The following is a 23,954-nucleotide window of genomic DNA, read 5'->3' on the forward strand; positions in this document are numbered from 1 at the left end:
TGGAGGGGTGTCCCTTTCATTGCAGTGTTTGGGGTGGTTCCACGATCAGCCAGGCACTCTCCTTACTGTCTGCTTTCCTGGGGACTCATGCAGCACCCCGAGTTTGCTGAGTCCTGGGTGCACATGCAGTGCCCCCTGTCACTGCTGTGGGACACTCTGGGGACAGGAGGCCAAGCTTGCCTGATGTCTGGGGTGGGATTTTAAACAATAGGAAGCTGTGGGTGCCCAGAAATGCCTGCAGAGAAGCCAGAAGCCCTGTGAGCACACCAGAGAGAGGCTAGCTGGACACAGCTGTTTAATGAATGTATCTCAGTACGGATAGGGAGTTGCAACCCACGCACCCACGGCCGCCTCCTCGCCATGGCTCTGGCCACATCTCGGACCTGGCATCCGAAATATCCCCATTGGCGCTCTGGCCACATCTCGGACCTGGCATCCAAAATATCCCCATTAGCCTGGCATGCCAGGGTGGTAGAGGAAGATGTCGTGGCACTGGTGCGCCTCCTGGTCTTGCAGTGGGAGAGACCCTGGAGAGGGGAACTGTGCCCTGGCTGGGGGAAGGGGGCTGACTGGGATGATGCCCACAGGGCATCAGGGATGGAGGTGAAGGTGTGACCAGGCTGCTGCAAGTGCACCCCTGGCCCGTGTGCATCCTGGGGCCTCCTAGCTGAGCCATGGCACACCAGGCAGGGAGAGGCTGAGGGCACTGCGGGAAAGGGATTAGAGGGGCAGGAGCAGCTGCTGGGACTGCCATGGGACCTGGGCATCCCAGCCCCTGGCGTGTCTGGGGCAATGTTTCCAGGCTTCCTGCTCCTTCATCTGTGGGCTGAGTGTATCTATCACTGTGGACTGCCAACGGGCCCAGTGAATGCCTCATCCCTGCAGCTGACACCTGGGGGGGCTCTGGGCTCTGCCTCCTCCTCCCTACCACGAGCACTAGTGCTCCCAGAGAGGCAAGGCTGCCCACTTGATGCAGAAGGTAAAGAGCGAGACTGAACAGGGTTGGTGTGGGACTGGAATGGCAAGCAAATGAAGAGCATCCCTTGGAACCAGGGGGAGAGGAGGGGATGAGGGATGCAGGGGAGTGCTGCTGGCAAGATCAGAGGCATAGGGGTGTCCCCCTACATCTGACCTTGCTTTCCTATCCTCTGATGCTTTCTGTTACCAGTGCTCCTTCCTACACCATCACTGTTGGCATTAAATAGTTGGTTGCCAGCAGGGAAGGGTTGAGCCATGCCAGGAAACTGTCTCTTCTAGCCATGAGGTGTGCATGCAAGAATGGACCTACTGGGCTCCAACCCCTGTTGGAGTAGGGCAGGGATGTGAAAGACCCCAAAGGGAGTCAGCCACATCCCGAGGATCCACCATGCTGATGAGCTGAGACACTACTTGCCGCAGACCTGTGGGTGCTGCCTGTGGCACGCAGAGGCTCAGCTGTGCTGCCCCATGATGCTGTGGGAGGCTGGGGACACATGGGTGCTCTGGTTCTTCTGTCACCCCACAAGTACCCAGGGCAGCCCCTGCTCTGTCTGCGGGTCCCTGGGTGCTGTGGGGACAGGGATCATGGGGGCAGCATGTTCCCTGCCCCTTGTGCCCCATGGTGACCCTGGGCACAGGACCCTTGCCCACCATGGTCCCTGCAGCGCACAGGGAACAGTGGGGATGAGCCCTGCCCCACCCTGCTTCGCCCCACCCAATCAGAGACCTGAGAGCCGCTCCCATTCCCTCAGCCAATCAGAGAAGGTGCTCATCCTCTTCACAGCCAATCCAAGGGGGAGGCGGGGCATAGGGCAGCATGGCCGCTTCCCTGCCAGCCAATCGGCGCCTGGCTGTGCCCGCGGGGAGGGTGGGGCAGGTCACCATGGCGGGCGTGGCACCGTGCCCTCGAGGCGCGGCCAGCTCTAGGCGAGGGGCTGCAGGTGCAGGGCGGCGCTGTTGGGACGTGCAGCCAGGATGTAGGCGACATTCTCCCGCAGGAATCTGGGCCAGTCGATGCTCCTGCGGGCAAATGTGGGCTCAGTGGACACCCTGGAAACACTGCTCCTCCAGGGTCTCCCCAAAAAATGGGGGTGTCCATCATCCCCCTAACCATCCCAGCCTCACCTGGTCTCCTCCTGCTTTGTGGCTGGCAGGATCTTCTCCGGGCTCTTGCCATTCCTGCTGCTGGCGGGGCTGCCCTCTGATATGGGCCCCACATGGCTGATGCTGTGGCAGGGAGGAAGATGCTCTTCATCCCTGCTCCTTGCACCCCAAATGGTGGTGGGGGGGGCAACAGGATGCACAGGGCTGAGGGGCCATGGAGGAGGAGGTGGTGGGAAGCCGGGGCAACCACTTGTGTGCTGAGCACCTTTGGTAGGTGTTGGGACTGTGTTGGGAGTCCTGGCTGGGATATCACCCCTACACCAGAGTGTGCATCCACTCACCTGACATTGCAGGACAGCATCTCCTTCTGGTGCTTGCGGAACCAGCTGTGCCGGGCCTGGTGGCACTCAGCCTCCCCAATGAAGCCATCGTTGTCCTGGTCCAGGGCCAGGAAGGCTGTCCGTGCCCGCTCCCGCTCCTTGGGTGTGAGCAGCCGCAGAAGGGCATTCTAGGGGGTCAGAGAAGCGAAGGTGGAGCACTCATTCTGTGGGAACCTCTGTCCTTATATTCCCAAAGCTGTAGGGGTTTCCACCCTGAGTGCCGTGGCTAGGAGTCAGCCCCAGGTGTCACAGCCAGGGGCATCAGCTGTAGGAGCCAGCTTTGTGTGCCATGACCATGGGTGCTGTGGCGGTGGATGCTGGACCAAGGTGCCACTGCCACAGATGCTGGCCATGGTAGCCAGCCCTGGGTGCTGTGACCATGTGTGACAACCATGGGAGCAAGATTTGGATGCCACAACCATACCTGCGGACGTATTTTCTGCAACAGCTGGATGGACTCGTGGGAGAGGAAGTCCTGCCACTCAATGTGCCCCTTCTTGTCAGGGTCCAGGGCGTTGAACTGCAGGGCTGCCTGCTCCTCCTGTGCCTCAGGCATGGTCCGCTCAAACTGCTGCTTGTGCACTTGGTGTTTGTAGTGCAGGAAGTCATCCAGGGTCAGGCAGCTCTCTGCAGGGGACAGATTGGCTGTGCTGTGCCCAGGAAGGAGGGGGGACCCACCTCCCCAGCTGCTTCCTGCAGCCATCTGGGACCCGCCGCATGGAGGGTACACACCTGGAATGATCTTGCAGTTCCTCAGGGTCTCCATCAGGCTATACATCTCTTCCTCTGTCAGCAACAGATTAAGGTTGTCCTGGGGTGGGGGGCAGAGAGAAGCCATGAGGAAAAAATGTGGGGTGAGGGAGCACCTGCTCTGTATGGCAGCACCAGGATCCCTTGAAGGCGAGTGAGTGAGGACACCCAGAGAGATGGGCTGTATCACCCAAGGGTGCTGCAGTGGGATGGCTCCATGCCCCTGGGCTTTGGCCATTCCAGCTCTGCTACGGCATCTCATGTGCCCACAGTGTCACATCCTGCATCAAGGTTCTGAGGAGCTGGCTGCAGAGCTGGGGAGGTGGTAAAGGGCCACTGTCCCCTGCATCTGGTGGCCCCATCAGGCCAAGGTGGGTGGTGGGAACTGGAGAGCAGCATGTCCCCCATTGCCCCAGAGTAGGCTGTGAGGTGGGACCCCTGCTCACATCCATGTGGGGCACAGTTCCCTGGGCAGCACCCACCACCCAGCAGCAGCCTGGTGTCCCCTAGTCCAGGCACTCACGCAGTAGTAGCAGCTCCAGCCGGTCTCGGTGTGCGCCGTCTCTGTCACCTCCACGGCGCTGTCCTTCTGCAGGTACCCCATGCGGCGCAGGCAGCCGTCGTGGTACACCCGGTGGCAGATGCGGCAGGGGAAGAGGCTCTCGGCTGTCCACACCTCACAGATCTCACACATCTCATCATTCAGGATCTGGGGAGGGATGGGCACATGCTCAGCAGAGCAGTGTGGGCAGGGGCTTGGCTTCTCCATCTGGGCAGTGCTTTGCAGGTGGGGGTGGATGATGAGGGGGGAAGATGGGAATGTGTGGGGCTGGCATAGGGAAGAGGTCATTGTAATGGATGTGGCTGGTCAAGTTAGAGGAGGGTGGGTATGTTTGTGGGGAAGAATGATGGGTGGATGGGTCTGGTGGGGCTGTGGAGTCATAGGTTCTCAGCAGCGTGTTACATGTGGGTGGCTGGACTGTAGGATTTTACATTGGCTGGTCTTTAGAGTTGTAATTGTCGATGGATAAGCTGTAAGCCTTTCCACACATTTCCATTTCCACTTCCAAACAGACACTAACCTGGATATATTATCTAGGTGCCCTGTGTAATTTAGGCTCAGGGTGTGGTTGGACACTGGAATAGGCCCCCCAGGGCAGCGGTCACAGCACCAAGCCTGGACAATACTCTCAGGCACATGGTGTGACTCTTGGGGTGTCCTGTGCATGACCAGGAGTTGGACTTCAATGATCCTTGTAGGTCCCTTTCAACTCAGGATATTCCATGTCTTTATGGTGCTATATAAGGGTGTAGGTGGGCTGGGGTGTAGGCTTGTTGGGTGGGTGGCTGTATATGTAGGGTTGTGGGTGTGGATGGGTGGGTTGTAGGACTGGGCGAACAAGCTGTTGGGTTGTAGATGGGCAGGGTTGTAGGGGCTGCAGGTATGGAGGGATGGCTTGAGTTGCAATCTGGTTGACTGTAGGTGGACGAACACGTAGATCAAATCGGCCTCTCTTCCCCAGACCTAGAACTGCCTGTGCCCAGCAGTGACTTCTCCTTTTCAAGACACCCCAGGGTGCCTCCAGGGCACATCTGAACAATTGCACACCCCTCCCAGTGTGGCACCTCCACCTGCCCAGCCTGGCTACTGGCACTGTACCCCACTGAGCCACCTCTGAAGGGCTTTGTGAGATTGTCACTGCCTGGCAGACACTCAGGTGATTGTCCACTTCCAGCCCTGTCCCCATCCCTCCCACACTGTCTCTGTGGTTCCATCAGCTCACCTGCTCCCTTTGCTCCAGGCTGATGTCCGGGGGCTCATCATCGTGGAGCTCCCTCTTGGGCCGGATGAAGGCTGGCGGCGTGAACCTGTTGGCCCGGTCGAACTCCTCTGGCTCCACGCCCCGGCCGTCCCGCAGCCGCTCCCAGGCTGCCTTGCTGGCACTGCTCTCCTCCGGCTGGGAAGGTCCTGCCAACGCTTCCTCCTCTCCCTCTTGCACCTCCTGCTCCAGCGTCCCCTGGCGTGCAGTCCCCGCCTCCGCCCGACGCCGTGTCGATGGCTGCTCCCGCAGCCCATCCTTGAAGGCTGACACGGCCAAGCTGACCTTCTGCACCCTCTCCACGGTCTGCCTCCTGGACATCAGCACCCCCATGGCTCTGCGGTGGGAAGGAAGGTGCCATGTCCCTGACCCCCAAAAGGGTGTCCCAGTGGTTTTCCCCCAGCTGCATGAGGAGCAGCTCAGGGCAGGGAGAAGTGGGGTCTTTGTGACAAATTGACACTGGGATCATGGTGGTGGCTGTGGGGAGATGGATTCCTGGCTATGGAGGGTCTGAGTGGGTGGGGGAGTTGGACAGAGGGCAGGGAGATGGTTTGGGGGTGCCTCCCCACCCTTGCTGTATAGACTCCAGCTTAACAAGAAACACATCCAGGCCTTTTCCATGCCAGATCAGTGAAACCCAAAGGGACTAGGACCAGCTGTAACCCTTCTCTTTGCGTGCATCTCCTTGCTGCCTTAAAGACAATCTCTGTGGCCAGTCAAGGGTGAAAGATGTTCTCCCTGCAACTCTGCCCAGGACTAGGTCGTGGCAGGTCTGGTGCTGACCCCTCACCTTCCTTAAATTCCTCTTCTCTCTGCTGCCTCTTCTTGCACTCACATGTTCATGTGTGTGCAGCTGCTGTGATCACTGGGCATCCTGCAAGGAGCCGTGTGGGGAGGCTGGGCCAGCCCTAGGAGGACTCTGAGGGTAGAAGAGGGAAAGGGAGCAATGTATGGGACAGGGGCACAAGGGACCCAAGAAGGATTTTTTGCTTCAGTACCAGGGGAAGATCACCTTGGGATAAGGAGAGGAGGCCGACAGCAGCAGCAATAACAAGTTGGACTCTGTCTCACTGGGTGTGAGCTGAAGCTGGGGAGAAGCAGAATTTGGCCTCCAGCACCATGGGGCACAGCATCACCTCACATGGGTCCAAGGGCTTCCCTTGTGCCATGCTGGGGTTGCACCATGGAAGATGCTGCCCTGGGCAGTGGTGGAATCACCATCTCTGGAAGTTTTTAAAAACCATGTAGACATGGCACTTAGGGATGTGGTTTAGTGGTGGCCTTGGCAGTGTTGGGTTAATGGTTGGAGCCGATGATCTTAGAGGTCTTTTCCAGCCTTAATTATTCTCTAATTCTATGCTACAGCAAAAAGGCATTTCCAGCTGGTGCCCAGGGACCGGGAGGCAGAGCAGGGAGATTGGAGCAGCAATCTCCCGCCCCGCCAGCCTCGGCAGGGAAGTCCCCAGGTAGCGGGATAATTAGCAGCACGCGTGCACACCGCCGGGATCTCATTGCCTGCGGGAGGACTCCACACCACGGGCACTGCTGAGGCAGGGAGCCTGGTCAGGGTAATTACAGGTACCCCGCAGCAGCAGGGCCGAGCGGAGCGGAGCAGAGCATGCTGGCAGGCGGCAAACACCACTGCGTGCACACGCATGTGATTCCCCAGCCTCTCCCCACCACTGCGGGACCATCTGCCTGCAGATTCCCACGCGCTGAGCCGGGGATGCAACACGTGTAGGCCCCGTCCTGCGCGTGGGGGTCCCAGCAGTGGGCGCGTGTGTGGGCTGGGGTATTTGCACCTGTTGGCCGCAGTGCCTGGCTCGGAGCTGGAGCCCAGCCTTCTTCAGCTCCCGGGGCTTTGCAAGGGTGGGAGCGGGGCAGAGCTGGAGGCACGTGTCCAAGCCACAGCAACAGCATCTCTGCGGCTGTGCCAGTGGGAAGGAAAACACCTGGGTGTTTCTACCTCCTCGCCGTGCCACCACCCTCTGCCTGGCTGGCTCAGGATCACGTCTGCCGTGGTCAGGATCAGCTCTGCTGCTGGGCAGCATTGCAGCTCTGCCTGCGAGCGAGAGAGTCGGAGAAGTCACAGGGAAATCCCCACAAGATCTGCCTTTGTAGGTCCCTGCAGCACTGAGTGTTGACCAGATCCAGGCCTATTCCTGCCTAAGGTTTGGTTAGAAGTAGGGAGGAGAGGGTCCAGAGGGGCTAGGCTCACAGAGAATAGTGAAAAGAGCCCACAGCACCCCAGTCTCCCTGGTACCCACATCGATGTTACTCATCTCAGCGTGCTGGCAGCTTCTCCCTACAATGCTGCTGAGCTCTGGGTGCCCCAACCCCAGCTACCCTGCAGTGCAGTGGGGCAGCCTGGGCAATAGAAGGCTGGCTGGTGTGTGGACTTGCTGTATTCCCCCCCAAATCTGGCTCTCCTGTGCCAGAGATGAGCACATGTGTTCACAGTCACCCACCTGCACTGCACTGCTGCTGCAAGATCTCAGCCCACCTCCCTGTTTCCTGTCCTCTCTCAAGCCTACACTGAGTGCCTTCTGCTGCTGTCCCCTGTGTGCCTGGAGCCTGGACAGTGTCACTTCTGTCACGACTTGTGTCTATTCTCAGCTACACTTGCCTCCCTGCCCCTGCTAGTGCTGCAGAGCTGGACCTTGCCTGCACAGCCAGGGCTGAATGGCTTCACCCTGAACTCAGTCTCCAGACTCCACTGCCTTTCCACAGGCCCATTGCTCCCCAGATACCCCAAACTTGCTCTGCACTGTCCTGACCCTTTTTTGCCTGTGCTCCATGCTCTGCCTCACCTGGCTTTGTGGGGTGGGACTTCACCTTCACATAGAACCTGGGATGACTTGGGGGCCTGCCAGACTTTGGGAGTCCCCCTTCTCCTGGGGAGGGAGGACCAGGGGCAGTCTTGCCTCATAGCAGCCCAGAAACCCGAGCAGCCCCTACGTCCCCACATGTCCTTGGGGGAAGGTGTCTCCAGTGCTATTTGTGTCCACCCCCCGAGGCAAACAGAACCACCACCTGTCACACTGTGACCTAAGAGGTGCGGGGGCCCCGACCTTGCTGCCAGGCTGCACGGTGGGGCTATTTTTAGGTCGCCCCCACAGAGGAGCTAAATCTGGGCACAGGCGGGAGCTGCCTTCAAACACCCGGCTCCACTGAGCCCTGCCAGCACCGGGGGCTGTCACAGTGGGTGGTGGGAAACTTCCCAACCCCTTCCCTTCCCTTGCCCCCAGCCCCCTGCACCCCTGCCCTGAACCTTGGGCGACACCTGTTCCCCTTACTCTTCTCTTTTGGATTTGCTCCTCACTGCTTCATTCCTTCAGCAAAACACTGAGCCAGAAAGCGCTTCATCCTCTTAGTACCCAGGGACACATCTTTCTCAGCTTCATGCTCCTCTCTGCATGGGAGAAACTGAGGCATGGAAGCAAGGCTGGTGCAGCTGGAGTGAGAATTAAGCCTGTGTTAGGTGCGAATGGGGAGAGAGCTGGTGGCTAGCAGGGAGGCACCCCGGAAGAAGGAAACAAGACAGAACATCCAGATGCAAACAGAATCAGTAGTCCCTGGATTTTGCATGGCTGCAAAACCTCTTTCCTATGGCAGAGCACACATGGCTTGTGCTGGGGTTAGGGGGTGCCAGGTTAGTGGTGGGTGGTGGTGGCGGGTGACACACAGGTGGGTGTATGCGGCGCAGCTGGGGCGGCGTGGCGGCTGGGAGCGCAGGAGGGATGCGTCGGGAGCGGCGCAGGGGGGCTGTGTTTGTTAGGACTGGATGTGTCACAGGGTGGATGAGGTGTGAGGGGTGGATGTGCTTCGGGATGAACGTGCCACGGCGTGGCTGGCAGTGCGGGGCAAGTGTTATGGCCCATGGAGGGTGTTGCAGAGGCTGTGGGCTGTGGGGTGGGTGGTGGCTTTGGGTGCAGGGATGTTGCAGCAGCTGTGGGAATGGGGTGCTGTCTGTGGCAGCTGGGGGTGTGGGATGGGTGCTTCTTGGGGGCTGTGGGTGCAGGGTGAGCTATTGTGGTATGCAGTGGTGGCCTGGGGAGATGGGGGTGTGGAGCCACAGGGTCTGTAGGACTGACTGTTACCTGCCTCACAGTGTGTCCTCGGTGAAAGGCCCTCCCAGCAAATGAGGGTCAGCAGTGCTTGGGATGGTGCACCCTTGGGCAGGCACCCACTCTCAGGGAGATGCATCAGGGGTGTGCATGGAACAGAACCCCCTCATATGCCAGGAGCTGGCTCCCTGATCGGGGGTGGGGGAAGGATGTGCCTGGTCCCCACAGGCTGCCAGGGGGTCAGGCCTCCTCCCTGCCCTCTCCAGGCTGCTGAGTCTTTTGCCCTGCAGGGCTGTGCCTTACTTAGAGCAGCATTAGGGGCCCTGGGGACAGAGGGGTTGGGTACAAACAGAGGGGAAAACCCTGGGACTTCAGAGCCTATGGCAGCCTGGTCCTAGGTCTTAGTCTGAAGGGCATGAAGCAGGGCTGTGAGGAGCGCCATGGCTCTACCATGGCTCTTGCACATCTCTGCACACCCTGCCAATTGCTGCCTGCCTGGGGTGAGGGGGACCAGGCTGCAAAGGCAGCAGGCTCTGCTTAGGGGACATCGCATTCCACCTCCTTGAGCTGGTTGCAGACGGCCACGGGGGTCTGCCAGCATCCTCTTGTCCCCTCTCCCAGACAGACAGCATATGCCAGAACTGTGGAACTGCTAGAACTGCTGCTGTGAGATGATCTATTTGCCATGGGGCAGAGAGGTCCGTGGCTGATGGTTCCTTCCACCCTCTGCAGGACTGTGGGAGTCCAGTGGGGATGTTGGGTGGGGGGGGTGCTGTGTCCCAGTCGTGGGGACACCAAGCCAGTGGCTGTTCTCCCTGCTGGATCAGGTTGCCCATCCTGCTGCGCTATGACAGATTTTATAGGTGTGTCGCACTCTTTCATCTCCCAGAGGGGGATGAAAATGCCGTGACAGCAGAGTCCCTTCCTCTGCAGCAGACACAGCTCCTGCCCAGCTCTGCACTTCTCCTTCTCTTCTCCCTCCCCAGCCCCTCTCCCCAGTACCCACATGAGGACCCCGATGCCTGGGCAGGACCCTCTCAACCCATCTTCATCCCCATTCCCAGGCATCCCATCCCAGGAGCTCTAGTCCCTGGCACCAGGATCCCGGGGGCAGTGGGGGAACTCACGGAAGGGTGACACAATGTGTGGACAGCCCATGCTACGCACCCAGCAAAGCGCCTATAATGCAAAAAAACCCCACTTACCAGGATCGGGGTCGGTCTGGGAACACGAGCCCTAGACAGCAGTCCACACGATGTCCATCGCCGCTGCCTCTGGCCAGGAGCCCCTCTGCGCCCGCGGGTGCTCACCGCATGCCGTGCCTCGCGGGCAAATGCCTGTCAGGGGATGGATGGAGCGGCGAGGGTGGTACCCGGGAAGCCAGAGCCCTGCACTTGCTGCCGGAGGATGCAGGAGGCAGCGAGATGCTGGGAGCGGATGCCTGTGTCTAGCGCACGCACATACACACACACACACACACACACACACACACACACACACACACACACACTCAGAGGAAGCAGGGAGCTTGTGACTGGGGCTGAGCAGATGCAGCCTGGTTTGCTGTCCCTGTACCAATTGCTGCCTGAGCCGTGTTAAAAAGCTCTCTGAGAAACGGAGATTTTTTTTAACCGGGCTGACGTGTGCTGGAAGATACCAATAAAAGCTTTCCCTGCATCTCCTTTGGCCCCCTGGGTTGAACCGCCTTTCTCAGAAAAAACCTCAAGGATTACAGAGGTGGGACTGCATCCAAGGATGAGCAAAGGTCTCATCTGCCCCCGCTGTGGGGTCTTCCCCAGACCAGTGCCTCAGTCACAGGCTACCTGCACCTGCTTTAACCCAATGTCTGCTGGTCAGTGTTGTAGGCAGGCTGTCCTTCCCACACTATGGTGCAGCAGGGGCACAGTGGTGGCTGGCTACATGCAGCCCTGTGTGCCCAGTTCAATGCAAAAACACAGGGTTTTTGTTCTTCTAGTCCCCATGACTTGTTATATCACCTGGGTGGATACCACAGGGCAGCAGCAGGGCTGGGGGCTTACAGGGGCTTGGACGGAGGTGATGGGGCAGAAGAGAGGATGCTGGTGGGGAAAAAAGGCACAGCTCTAATGTAGCACCTCTGAAGGCAGAGTATCCAGTCCACATGCATCCCCAGCTGCACTACATCAGCTTGGCAGAGATGGTCTCTCAGCCCCCTTACACCTTACTGGAAGGGGGTGCCACTGGTAAGGGGCTGCACTTTCCCCTCCGGGAGTAGACAGGTGTACATGAGGATGCTTTAGGGTGAAACAGACTCTGAGCCCTTCTAGGAGCAGCGTCCATCCAGGCTTGGGATACACACTGAAGGCGAGAGCAGAGGGGCGGTGGGGATGCTGCAGGGCTGCCCTCCTCCTTGGCCAGGCTGGGCACGGCAGGTGCTGTTCTGACTCAGACATAGGGAAGCTCTGCTCAGCCCCACTGCACTGTTCCTGTTCCCAGGATACTGCCTGGGGGGAACCCCTCATCCCTCCCTGGCATCCTAGCCCTGCCAGCCCCTGTGCCCTCCACTGGCAGGTCTTATCAGGCTCCAGATCTGCCAGCCCCACAGAACAGTGGATGTGTGCACAGCAGTGAGCAGCAGTGGAGAGGTAGGGATGTCACCTTTCCCATACCGAGAGCATGGGGAGCATGGAGTGGGAGACCTGGGATTAAGAACCATTTGATGACTGAAGCTTCCTTGTTTCTGGAAGATGGGAAGCACCGTCCCTGAGGTCTTCTACACCCCCCCCTAAAAAAACCCCAAAACTGTGGTGGATGTGGTATGCAACAGCCCTGGAATGCTCTGCATCCCCAGGAACAGATCACTGGAACAGGGCAGCCTGGGGCGACCAGGTTCTACATGCTTGTGCCACATGTTGGTGCCAGAATGGTTCTTGACCCTGGGCTGCTATTCCACACCCTGTGCCAGCCCTCTATAGACTTATGGGCACTGACACTGACCCCACAATACCCATATTGTCATAATGGACCCTTCCCATGGCTCACCTGGGAGCCAGCTGAGACCATCTGCAGCTCATGTCACCTGCAAACAGATCCAGAGGCTGGGAAAGGCAGCATCTGGGTGCTGTGCTGCAATCTGAACCAGTCCATTGCTCTCTTTCTCATGGCTGGGGATGCCCAGAGCCAGGCTGGAGGCAGGATTTATCTGTTTTCTGCTTGTGGCTGTCAGGTGCTGTTTTGCTTCACTCCATAAGCTGCAGGAGCCTTAATGCAGCCTCTGGGTGCCCTGCCCTGGCCCAAGGTGCCTCTCTGTGCTTCGTCCTTCCTCAGGAATGCTTTCCCTTATGGTGAATCACTTTTTGCATTATTTAGCCCGGGGAGCATGGTGGAAAGGTGTTGGGATGGCCGTGCGGTGGAGAAAGTGGATGCCAGCTGTAAGGGAGGCCAGCAGGAAACATCTTCACAGACAAACCTTGGCCCCAGAGGACAGGAGAGGAGTGTGCGGGCAGGCTGTAAAAGCTTTTAGTGCCTCTGTGGGAAGGGCAGTCCCAGGGCCGAGTGCAGTGATTCCTGGAAAAGCAGAGGCAAGGAGGAGCTCCAGCCCCGCTCTTGCTCTAGCCGCCAAAGGCCTTGGGGATCCTGCTGCAGGCAGGTGCGCTGTCCCCCAAAATGAGAGCTACGTGCCAGATCCGCTTCTGCAAGGACATCCTGTGCCAGATTAAGGATCGTCTCGCACCCTTTGGGGAGGAGGAGGACACAGTCCCCTGTCCTCTCCGAAAAGCCACGGCGTGGTTGGCTGCTCACTGGAGCGGCACAACCGGCAACAGGCTGGGGAAGCTCCTGACAGGGAGCCGGCAGCGCCGGTCTGCTGGAGGAGGGCTGCAGGGGCGGAGGTGAGAGCTGAGCTGCAGCGGGAATGTGCATTTTCGTCAGCTCCTCTCCCCGCTCCAAAATCTCGCATGACGCCCGCGTGTAGGTCACTGGCTGCTGCGGCGCCGCGGCGTGTGGGCTCGCCATCTGCGGCGGCTCCTGCAGCGCCGGGAGCGCCGAGCGCTGCCCCGCCGCCTGCCCGGCCCCCGGGCCCGCAGCTGCCACCGCCCCCGGGGGGACACGGCCCGGGGGGCTGCCCTGCGATGGGGAGGGAGGGGGTCCCGAAGTTTTGGCAGGAACGGCAGCCCTGGCGCGCCTGCGCGAGCCGGCGTTCCTGCCAGCCAGCGGGGGGTGATGGAAAAGAGAACTTGTCAAAATAGCGAGATATCTTTTTTCAGGAGATTGCAAGTTTGGCTGATGGAGATAATAGTGTTGATGCGCTGCAGGGAGGGTTCGGAGAGGCATCGACTCCCCTCATGGCAGCTGTTTCAGGAGGGAAGTATGATACCAAAATCAGCGTGAAATTGGATAAAAACTGGCTGCCTGAAGGGCTGCCGTGTCAGACTGCAGGCAGAGAATGGCAGAGCATCGCCCATCACCTGGAATAAACGGTGAGCAAGGCAGACCATGCCTGGCTCCCTGCACAGCAGCCTGTGCCCCCCATATGTGTGGGGTCCATGCAGGGAAAGGAGCTCAGGATCTTACGCATGGAGCTGGTCCCAGTTACAGACATGATCCTGCTCTCCACTGGCAACCAAACAGGAAACCTCCCGGTGCTGGCTGCAGACAGCACCTCTCAAGGCCACCTGCTGATGGCTGTCCTTCATGTCCACTGACAGTTGTCCATCCCTGCCCCTGGACATTCACACAGGCTCATTGGATGGCTCATTGATGGCCATCCATCACTCTCTTGGTCATCAAGGGCTGTGCAGGAGGCTGATGGCTGTCCATCATGTTCCCACATCAAGGCCAGATCATTGACACTGCCTTTCACTCCGTGCATTGATGCAGCTGTCCCTGTGTGGTGCCACACCCTGACAGCTCAGCCATCGATGCCCACAGCCTCCAGCTCCCTGCAGCTCAAACCCAAGAGTGGAGGAGAGCTGTAGCCCTGTGCCAACTACCCTAAAGGTTTAAAACAACTTCCCTTGGGGAGCTTGATCCTAGAGGATCCTAGGCTGCTCTGACGTTCCCTCTCCCAGTCCTGTCCCCACTCATGTTCCCCCCTTGCCAGGTGTGTGTGTGTGAGGCTGCAGTGCCATTGCCACTGCAAATTGATGATGGGGTGGTAACTGCTCCATGGCTCCTGCTCCCTGCATTCATCCTGTTGTGTTTTTTGGGATGGTGATGGGGACAAGAATCATCCTGGCTTTTCCCCTCCCTCAGTAGCCAGAGTGCCCTAAGCAGGAGCTGCCAGATGGTGCCCAACACAGGTGCAGCCCCTCCTTTGGCCCCCATCAGCAGCCAGAGAGTAGCAAACCCAAAGTAGGTTAAGACACCGTGGATGCTGGCTGTGTGCCTCGCGGCTGTGGCACGGAGCTTTTGTGCTCTGAGCTTTTCCCTCCCATCTCAGAATGCAGAGCTCTTGCTGGACATCATTGCTGAGCAGCCCTGTTTACAAGACAGGGTGCAAGGGCCGGTTTTGCTGCGCCTTCCCCCAATCCCCCCAACAGCTTTTGTAGTACTCAAAAATCCCCCAACATAAAAGCCTGGAGTAGAACCTGTCTATTGTCAGTCACACAGGAATGGGGAGGGAGAGTTTGCAATCGAGGTCTGTCTGGATTCACAGCTGAATTCCAGCTGTGGTATGGCCAGGCACCACTTTGTGTGGGTAGGAGGAACCCCTCCTTTGTCCAGCCACAGATTTAGTCTGAGGTCCCACTCCAGCCTCATCCAACAACCTCTCCTGGAGCATGAACACCTTGTGCTTCCCAGGGTGTTTTTAGCTCCTTCCAGGGCCCTGACCTGGTACAGAGTGGAGTGCTGTTTCCTTCTCATCCTCTTCTGTGTCTGCTGCCACTCCTACCTCACTGCCAGAACTCCACATCTGCTGGGCTGAGCCATAGCAGCCCCAAATCCACTGGACATGCATCTCTGAGCAGGCAATGCACCCTACCAGCTTCTCCAGCTACTGGAAGGAGAAGATCCAGCCCAGATCCAGCCCATCTATCCTTTCACTTGTCTATTTCCAGAGCTGCATGCTATTCTCTGCTCCATGCTATATTCCTGCAGTCACAGTTTGGGTGTTCCCTTATCCTACAGGACAGGGCTCTGAGGAGCCTTGGAAAGAGTCTGAGGTGCTCAGTACCCTGTTCCCTTGTGCAATCATTTGCCCACATTGCTCGTCCATAAGCTGCCTCCATCCCCACAGTAAGGGAGAAAAGCTGGTGGGAAAAACTGTTCAGACCTGGGTAGGGAGTAGAAAGAAAAGATGTGGTCTGACAATGTCTGAGTGCTAAAATGCCCCATGAAGAGCTGGGGGGAAGGTTCAGGGGTGAGGAAAGCAGTGACATGAAGAAGATGGGAGGAAGGCAGCAGCCCATCTTGCCCAGAGGACATACTCCAGGACTTTGATCTGCAGGGAGGTGTTCCCCAAGCTTGTACTTATCCTGGGATGCCCTTCCTTGGAGTGGCAGGTCCCTGCAGAGCAGCTGGGGCAGGGAGTAATGGGTCTTTCGATCCTGTTCCTGCAGCTGGAGGCTTGCCAAGCATGGCCCTGATGAGATGAGGGTGCTCCTGCTGGACAGATAATAGCTGAGCAATTTAGAGCTCTCTAATCTAGGAGTACTCTTGCAGGCATCAGCTAAATGACCCTCTTCACAGGACCACTCCAGCCAGCTCCCAGACACTGGGCATCCCTCACACTTATCCCCTCTGCTCCACCTCTGAGTCCCAGAAAAGTTGAGTCTGACACCACAAGTCTCCAGGGACCCTCCTTCCTAAGCAGAGACATGGGTGTAGTCAAATAGGGACTTGTCCCCCAGGACACTGATGGGCTCTGGAGAGCAGGATGGCCCCTGGGAATGGGGAGAAGGATCGAGGCCATGTTAGTGGGGGGACTGCAGGGTTTGGGCTGTGGGTGGGTGCAGGGTGTGGGTTTGTAACTCCACAGCACTTGCAGGACATGCACAAGCCCCACAGGAATGCCAGCCCTTCCTGCTGCCTGGCCGGCAGCCTGGCTGTCACCCTGCAGCGTCAGCCATCCCCACATCCTCCATCTCTGTCACGGGCCGGTGCAGCATCCTCACAGAGGAGCTTTCAAGTGGAACGGAAACGCCTAATGAAGGCCGACTTCATTAACCAGGGCTGTCAGTGGGATGATTGCTGCCTTCCTGAGCCACTCTGTGAGCAATGAAGCTGTGTCAGAGGAGAGGGAGAAGGAGAGGGAGAGGGAGAGGGAGAGGGAGAGGGAGAGGGAGAGGGAGAGGGAGAGGGAGAGGGAGAGGGAGAGGGAGAGGGAGAGGGAGAGGGAGAGGGAGAGGGAGAGGGAGAGGGAGAGGGAGAGGGAGAGGGAGAGGAGAGGAGAGGAGAGGAGAGGAGAGGAGAGGAGAGGAGAGGAGAGGAGAGGAGAGGAGAGGAGAGGAGAGGAGTCAATCCAAATACCTCTGCCCTGCTGGCAAGGGCACCATGATATGTTTAGGGAGCTGGGGACAAGCAGGCAGCCCTCAGGGCTGGAGGCAGAGCCCATCTGGCTCTAGAGGAGAGTGGCTCTCCCTCTCTTTTCCTTCTCCTCTCACACAGTTCCTTTCCTATCTTCTCCTCTTAGCTGAGAGCTGTGAGTGCTGGATCTGGCCATTGAAGCCCCCTGGGGCACAGCTGGGTCCTGTTCTAAGACGCAGATGGGACCTGGTGTGACCTGCAGTAATCCCAGATTTCTGCATGCTGCAATCTGGACAGGGACATGGTGCTTGCAAGTGGTCCAGCAGGCTCCACATTGCTTTTGGCATCTCTATCAGCCCTGTTCCCATACTGCAGCATGCTACAGACTGGCTTCCTGAAAAAGCTCCCTCTCCAAGCCTGGAAAACCTTTACCCATGTGAGGGGCTGTGCACGCTCCCTGTCTTCCCTCTTGGGAACCTCCAAGCACCCCTGATGGGGTAATTTGGAACAGCCCCGCAGAGCATCAGAGCCCCAGCACGCCACTGCCTCTCCTCTTAATCAGCTAATTGTGTGTTTGGGGTTTCAGGCAAGGGCCCCAGCCTGGTGTTGCCATACCAACCACATCAGCTTCACTTTCAAACATTTACCAAGCAGGCTTGAAATGTGGAGGGGGGAGTGGGGGGTGTGAATTAAAAGAGAAGAGGAAGCCAAACAGAGGGTTGAAGGGAGGGGAGAGAGTAAAAGGGCTGTGCCTGTGCCTTTTTCACTACCCCACGCTGAGTCCTGCAGGGCAGAAAGCTCTGATTAAAACAGCTCTTGCTGGGACTCGGAGGCTTTTTGGGGAACAAAAAAATGCCCCTGCCTGCTGGAGACTGTCTGGGGCACTACTGGGGATGGGATTATATTGATTCCTTCAGCAAGGTGAGGGGAGGGCTGGGAGATGAGGGTGCCCAGGACCCTGAGTAGGATGATGGATGAGTTGTGGGTGCTGGTTCTGGGTGCTTATCACCCCCAAAGTTGGCTGGGCTTGTGGTGAAGGCAGCTGGTGGAATGGCTCGGTGTAGGAGGTTAAAAAAGGTGGCTTGGACTGTGATGTGGGGCAGACCTTACAGCTCAGAGGGCCTGTCCCCCTCTTTGTCCCCAGCCTACTGTCATCCCAGGGTAAAGAGCAGGACCCCCACTCCCAGGAGCACTGCCCTCAGCTGGCTAGTGCCTGTCCTGCTTTCTGGAGCTGGGTTTATTGTCTACCTTGCTCTCTGGCTGTGACCCTGTCCCTCCTCTCTTCTTCCCAATCCACATCTTTGCCCTGCTTGATCTATCTCTGAGCTGGATCAGCCCTTTCAGCTTTTCCAGCCCTGCAAAGCAGGCTCTGGGCTGCTTTTTCATGCCAGCACTGGTATGGCATGAGCCCTTTGCCTGCCAGCCCTGCTGCAGTGTCTCAGCAGTGGCCTGCATGATGCAGGCAAGGGAACTGCCCCAGGAGGGGAAATGGAGGCGGATGTGTGTTCCTTCTCCAGTTCATCCAGCTTCCTCTGAAAGCCCATTTAACAGATCAAAATTTTATACTCTGAGCCGTGCTACAGCCCAGAGCAGAGCAGATTTTAGTTAGCTGCAGATTTTGGGCAAAGGAGAGGTATGGCATGAACAGGAGACATCAGCTGCTGCAGTTACACAGGGGAGATGGTAAGGAGGCAGGGCAGGTCACGGAAACGATGACATTACAAGGAAACCAAGTTTTTGAGGGTGACATGTGGCCCTTTTGGCATCCTGTTCCTTGGGATGGGCCTTGCTCTGGCATCTGATTGCCTCTGTCCTATTCCTCTTCCCCACAGCATCCCCTGGCTGGACTCTGACACCCACCTGAGTGTCATGTGAGCCTGGTGGCACAGGGCCATGGCCCTGGCTGTGAAGCAGAGGCAGACAGTCCCTTTTCCCTTTTCATTGCTAAGTCTGCAACATGTACGACTGCTTCCCTTGAAGCGCCTCTGTTCCTCCTCCTCTGTGCTGAGCAAGTCACTCCATCCCTTCACGCTGGCCATGTGGCTCAGCTGTCAATCACCGTGGGCAAGGCTGCTCCTCAGGAGTTTCCTGGTCTCTGGAGAAGACCCGATGCACCCTGCTCCCTCCTGGCCATACACCTCCTCCCTGCCATGCTTTGCTCATCAGAGGCCCCAGCTCTCTGGAGACCAGTGCTTGTGGAGGGAGGGAGTTGGAAGAAGTCTGTTTCTCTGGAATGAGTTCTCTCCTTCCTCTCCCAGGTGTCTATGCAATCTTCACATGCCCCAACAGCCAGAACCACCAGAAACTGTCTCCTCATACTCATCACAAGGGTTTCAGAGGCCTGTGCCATGCCCAATGGCCTGGAGACCCTGTGGCCTGTGGATCCCCTCCAAGTTTCCTGTCCCACCTGTTATTTCTGCGATGACAAGGGCTACTGAAATGGCCATGGTTTGTGGGATGGCTCCTGTGAGCCTCAGGCTGGAGCAGATGCAGAGGTCAGCAGCAGGAGTGCAGCCCAGGCTTTGCAGGGCGAGCTCTGGGATTGCCTGCACTGCCTCGGGCTTTGCAAGCAGCCTGAGACAGCTTGGCCATCCCAGTTAGCTTATCAGCCTTGCTGAGCACCTCTGAGTGGCCCAGATGGCTTTCTACTGACAGAGTGCAGCCCTGGAAGCTCTCATCTGCTGGAGATGCTGTGTGGGCAGACCCCTGCCTCCTCCTGTACACCCTCAGGGGCTGGTGTGCTCAGTGCTGGGTTCTGGGGCTCACCCAGACCTGGCCACAGTGCAAATCTGGACATCAACAGGGCAGGAAGGCAAATCCTCCCTCTCAGAGCTGTGTGGGTACTGCTAGCTCCATGGATGGAGCAATCTGGGGGGGTCTCAGTGGGATTCCCTGTGCCATGGGTTATGCTTGCTGGGCAGGATAGCCTGGTGAATCCCTCCTGGATCCTGCACCCTGCCCGTGGCTTCCCGACTATGGACCAAACATCAGTCAGGAGCAGGGACAAGGACTTCCCTGGTCACAGTTGTGCCACAGCCACCAGGACAAGCTGCAGCCTCCTAGGTGCTGCCTGCTTTGTCACAAACACTGTGCTTTGTTCTCCATTCTCACCATGTGTCCTTTTGACAGGGAAAAGCCTCCAAGCCATTATTCTTGGGCTGTAATCCCCTGTAGATTCAGGAGGAGATGGTCAGTGTGACCGCTGTGCAGGTGGCAGGGAGAAGGAATGTGGTGTCCCACGACCCTGCATCCCACCCCAGGAAGCTCATATGTAACACATGGGCCTCTGAGTGCTGGACATGAGGCTCTTTTCTGGACAGCTCTGCCTGTGAGTTTTACATCTGCTTGCAACATTTCCAATGGTTTGATTTACTGTAATTCCTCTGGAAAGCAACTTTTGTGATTGCTAGCCTGGAGATCTCAAGCTGGACTTAAACAACAGGATCCTAAAGAGGCCATGAATAATTGAGCCTAATAAATATTAATAACTGTGGCAGGGCATGTAATTGCAAGGAGTGTTCTGGAAACACAGCTCTGCAGGCAAATGTGCACTCTCGGCAGGCCGGGGCAGAGCCCAGTTAACAATGATGCTGCCAGGCCATGCAAAGCCATACCTGGCCACCAGCCCAGCCACTCTCCTCTCTGGTTACTGGTGGCCAGGGGCAGGGCGTGCTGGCCACTATGTGAGTTTTCAGTTGTCTGTGTTTAGCAGAGGGTGTCTCCCCCATACCCTGACCTCCTGTTGAACACGAGCAGACTTGCAGCATCCACTGCATCATTTGGCAGGGATGTTGTCTGACTCTGAGATATCCCCATCCCTCAGGGATCCTGGAGGACCTGGGACACTCCAGAAATTCCTGCCCACACTCACCCACAGGCCATAGGAGGAATGCCCCGAACTGCAGCCAGGCTCTTTGGCCACAAATACCAGATTGTCTGTCTGTGGCCAGGTTCTAAACAGGACTGTCCCATGCATCACAAAAAATGGATGCACTGCAAAATCTGGTTCCCAAGTCCAAGTGATATCAAGAAGGCACAGCCTAAGTTTTGTATGACCTAACAAGTCCTCCAAAGTTGGGATGAGTGAAGACAAGACTGAGGGAAGAGATATGCATGGATTTTCTGCTTCTGACAGGGCAGTGATAGGGAGAGCATGTGGCCACCTCTCCTGACTGAGGGATGTCCTGCAGGGAAAGACTGAACTTGTCCCTCGAACCCTTGCTGAGCCATTGATCAGAGCTTGAGGAGATGCAGGATCCTGCCCAAAGCAGCTGATCTTTTTGGATGAAATGTAACAACAAAGCTAAAGACAAAACCCAGCCATACCCTTCCTGGGGTGCTCTAGTCCCTCACTGAATCCTATGCCTGAAGCAATGCTCACCCTTGTGGCTTTGCCAAGGCCCAATCAAATCCAGCATTTCCCAGTCTTGTCTCTGCTTTTCAAGGCAGATGAGGGAAAGGAGTCAAGAAGGAGTCACATGTGCCTGCATGGCTCAGTCTGCAGCAGTGCTATGGGAGGGTTTTGAAATGCATGCGTGAAGGCTTTGCCAGAGCTTTCTGGGTGTTGTGATTCAGAGTGGGGGCCTTGTGGACTTGCCCTTTGCAAAAAAACACTGGCTTTGTTACCTGATGCTGAGGGTGTGGTGAAGGCTTCTGTATGGCATACCAAAGAATGGAACAGAAAAGCTGTTAGCTGAGTTTAGGGCAAGAGCTGGGGGTAATTTGAGTAGGATGTTGTCCACAAGCTTCTGCTTGAAAATTGTGGTGCTTGGGCAGCTGAAGGCCTGTGAATGCTTGGCAAGGGTATTGTACCCTCTGCAGGAGCTTCTCCCACACTGAACAAGTGCTTCTTTTCCCCAAGCTGCCTGGCTGTTGAGACTGCATCTTGCAAATGCGGTTTCAGACAATAACAGCTTGCAATTATGCAGTGCTTTCAAAACCAAGATATCCTGAATTTCGTTAACGTCTTTGTATAAAACTAGCTGAGGCTGCTTTTGGGATGCAAAGCTCCAGCGTGTGCGGAAATGTCGCAGCTGGATCACCCAAATCTTTATTCTGTTCTGGAGATAGATCATCCTGAAGGAGATTTTAGGGTGTTGCTGTCTGCCTGGGACATACTGCCTGGGCTCAGCCAGAGCAGAGGGTGCACAGAGACATTGTGTGGTCTCTGACCCCACCTTCTGTGATTTCTGCTGCAATATGGGTTCAGGGGGAGGGCTGGGGGGGGTGGGGATTATCCGTGCTGGAGTCAAAGGGCTCTGTGCTCTCTGGGGGAGAGAGACATGTGGCTTGGTGAGGATCAGTACAGGAAGTGGGAATTGCTGTAAGACCCATTGCAGGGCAGAAATCTCAGAAAAGATTTCTCAGTGTGCAAAGGGCAAGCAAGGATTACCCAGGGAAAGCTGTGCTGGCCTCCAAGTGTCACCACCAACTGCTCGAAGACTGGTGGGTGGCCAGTAATGACTGAAGCACCTGGAGGCTGACACAGGGCTTTCCATCAGCAATGGGGGCACCCGCAGGGGATGAACCTTCAGCCAAGCCTCAGGTGCCACTCGACAAGGGGGCCTGACACCTGACACAGCCTCAGTGTGAAGGGATTAGATAAATGTGAACACCAAGACCCTGAAATTCATCAAGAGCTATGCAAAGTGCAGCCCTGAGGTGCAGTGAGCCCAGGCAGGGAGCAGAGCATGAAGCAGCAGCAGCAGTGGGAAAGACCTGTGTGTTATCATGGACACGGGGCTGAACGAGAGCCAAGAGAGCACTCTTGTCGTGGAAAAGGGAAACCACATCCTGGACTACATTAGGAGGAGAGTGTCCAGCAGAGTGAGGGAAGTTATTATCCCTGCTCCTTGGCCCTGGGGGTATGCACAGATGTCAGAAGCTATTCTTGAATTGCTGTTAGGAGTGGCTCTCCCCCAGCTTCTTCTGTTGATACCGGGAGGTGAAAATACAGACGATGATACAGGGGTTACTGCAGGAGCAATAAAGGAACTGCAGTGTTATCCCAAGGCACTTGGAGCACCCGCTTGGGAAATGCGTGGTATTTCCTAAGTTCCATGTAGTTCAAATGATACATTTTGGAGAAACAAGGATCTTTGCACTAGGATATTAACTTGTCTTTTGGATGAAAAATTAATGAAAAATTTGGCTGTGAAGAACCTGGAGGTTTTTTTCAGTGATAACAAATACCTCAAACATAAGAACACTGAAACGCTTCCAGTTGCTCTGAGTTGCTGTGCACTCTCCAACTGAAAACAGTAATACATCATCTGCTGCACTGCATTCAGGATCGAAAACTGCTTCAGCTGTAGTTGAAAGTGTGAAAAAGTGAGTGGTCAGCAGCTTGGCTGACCATTGCTACGTGCAGCTGACAGTGCTGGAGCTCTTTGAGGAAGCAGGCAGCAGATTCCTCTTTGAGGAATCAGTACTTGCCAGGTGCTGACTGCCCAGAGTGTGTTGCACAGGAAGTGCTCACATCAATGTTTTCTCAGTCCTTTTTCCTTCTGACTGTGTCGAAAATTCAGTGTTTCAGATGAGACCCATCTGTCATGGATCAGCACATTTGCCCCACAGAGTCAACTTAATACCCTGTGGTTGTGAGGAACACGAATTACTTTGGGGGTTATCACAGGTATCTCTGCACTGAGTGTTGTGTTTTGTGGGAGTGGTTTCACTGCTGGGTGAAGCCATTACCATGCTGTCAACACTTCAGAGGGATCCAGCATCACGTGGCAAGGCTGGCAAGGAGGCACACACTAGAGAGACAGTGACGTGGGTGGGCTGGTGACAAGTGGCTGGGGCAGACTTTCAAGCCAGTGGCATGGGCAGGCTTGTGACAAGTGGCTCTGGAGGTGGCAAGCCTCCTTTAGCAGGGAATCAAGGGCAGTAGTGGATGCCCTGGGACAGCTTTGCCCCAAGCTCCTGTCTTCATGGGTGATTGCAGAGCATCAATCCCCAAATCCGCTCCACTTTTCAAAGCTTTTAAGCTCCCCGGGCTTTACTATGCTCAAAGGCAGCTGCATGAAAAAATATTTTCCCTTTGTAAACAGATGCAGCGACCTGCTTAGCATCGATCCTGTGAGGCAGGGCTTCAAATTCAATTTGTTTCCATCATATCTGTGAATAGTTCGGTAAATTGATTTTTGAGAATAAAAATGTATTGACAGTGATTATAGCTGATAAATATAATTTTAAATATAAGATGAGGCTTTTGATCATTGAATTGTTCACCTGAGGGATGCAAAGCTTGCACAGTAAACAGTATTTTTCTAAGACATCACTTGAAGCTCTGACCTTTATTTTTCATGAGACGACTCCAATTTCCATCTCTTTTTCAAGGGAGGAAGCCCTGAAAAAGTCATGGAGTGCAGCTGATGATCCCTAAACCTGCAATTTATGCGACTGTT

General features: G+C 56.5%; 1 protein-coding gene across 1 annotated transcript; it reads right to left on the reverse strand.

Moving 5' to 3' along the window:
• Positions 1 to 278: 278 nt before the first annotated feature.
• Positions 279 to 5,365, reverse strand: PHF24 (PHD finger protein 24). The gene is made up of 7 exons (XM_059836625.1): positions 4,997 to 5,365; positions 3,736 to 3,921; positions 3,195 to 3,273; positions 2,887 to 3,089; positions 2,424 to 2,590; positions 2,104 to 2,205; positions 279 to 1,998 (listed from the first exon to the last, which is right to left on the reverse strand). The coding sequence occupies exons 1-7, from the start codon at positions 5,363 to 5,365 to the stop codon at positions 1,902 to 1,904; spliced, it is 1,203 nt and encodes a 400-aa protein (XP_059692608.1). The 3' UTR covers positions 279 to 1,901.
• Positions 5,366 to 23,954: the final 18,589 nt, after the last annotated feature.

Source organism: Haemorhous mexicanus, chromosome Z (assembly GCF_027477595.1).
Source record: "Haemorhous mexicanus isolate bHaeMex1 chromosome Z, bHaeMex1.pri, whole genome shotgun sequence".
In the NCBI taxonomy this organism is placed as follows: Eukaryota; Metazoa; Chordata; class Aves; order Passeriformes; family Fringillidae; genus Haemorhous; species Haemorhous mexicanus.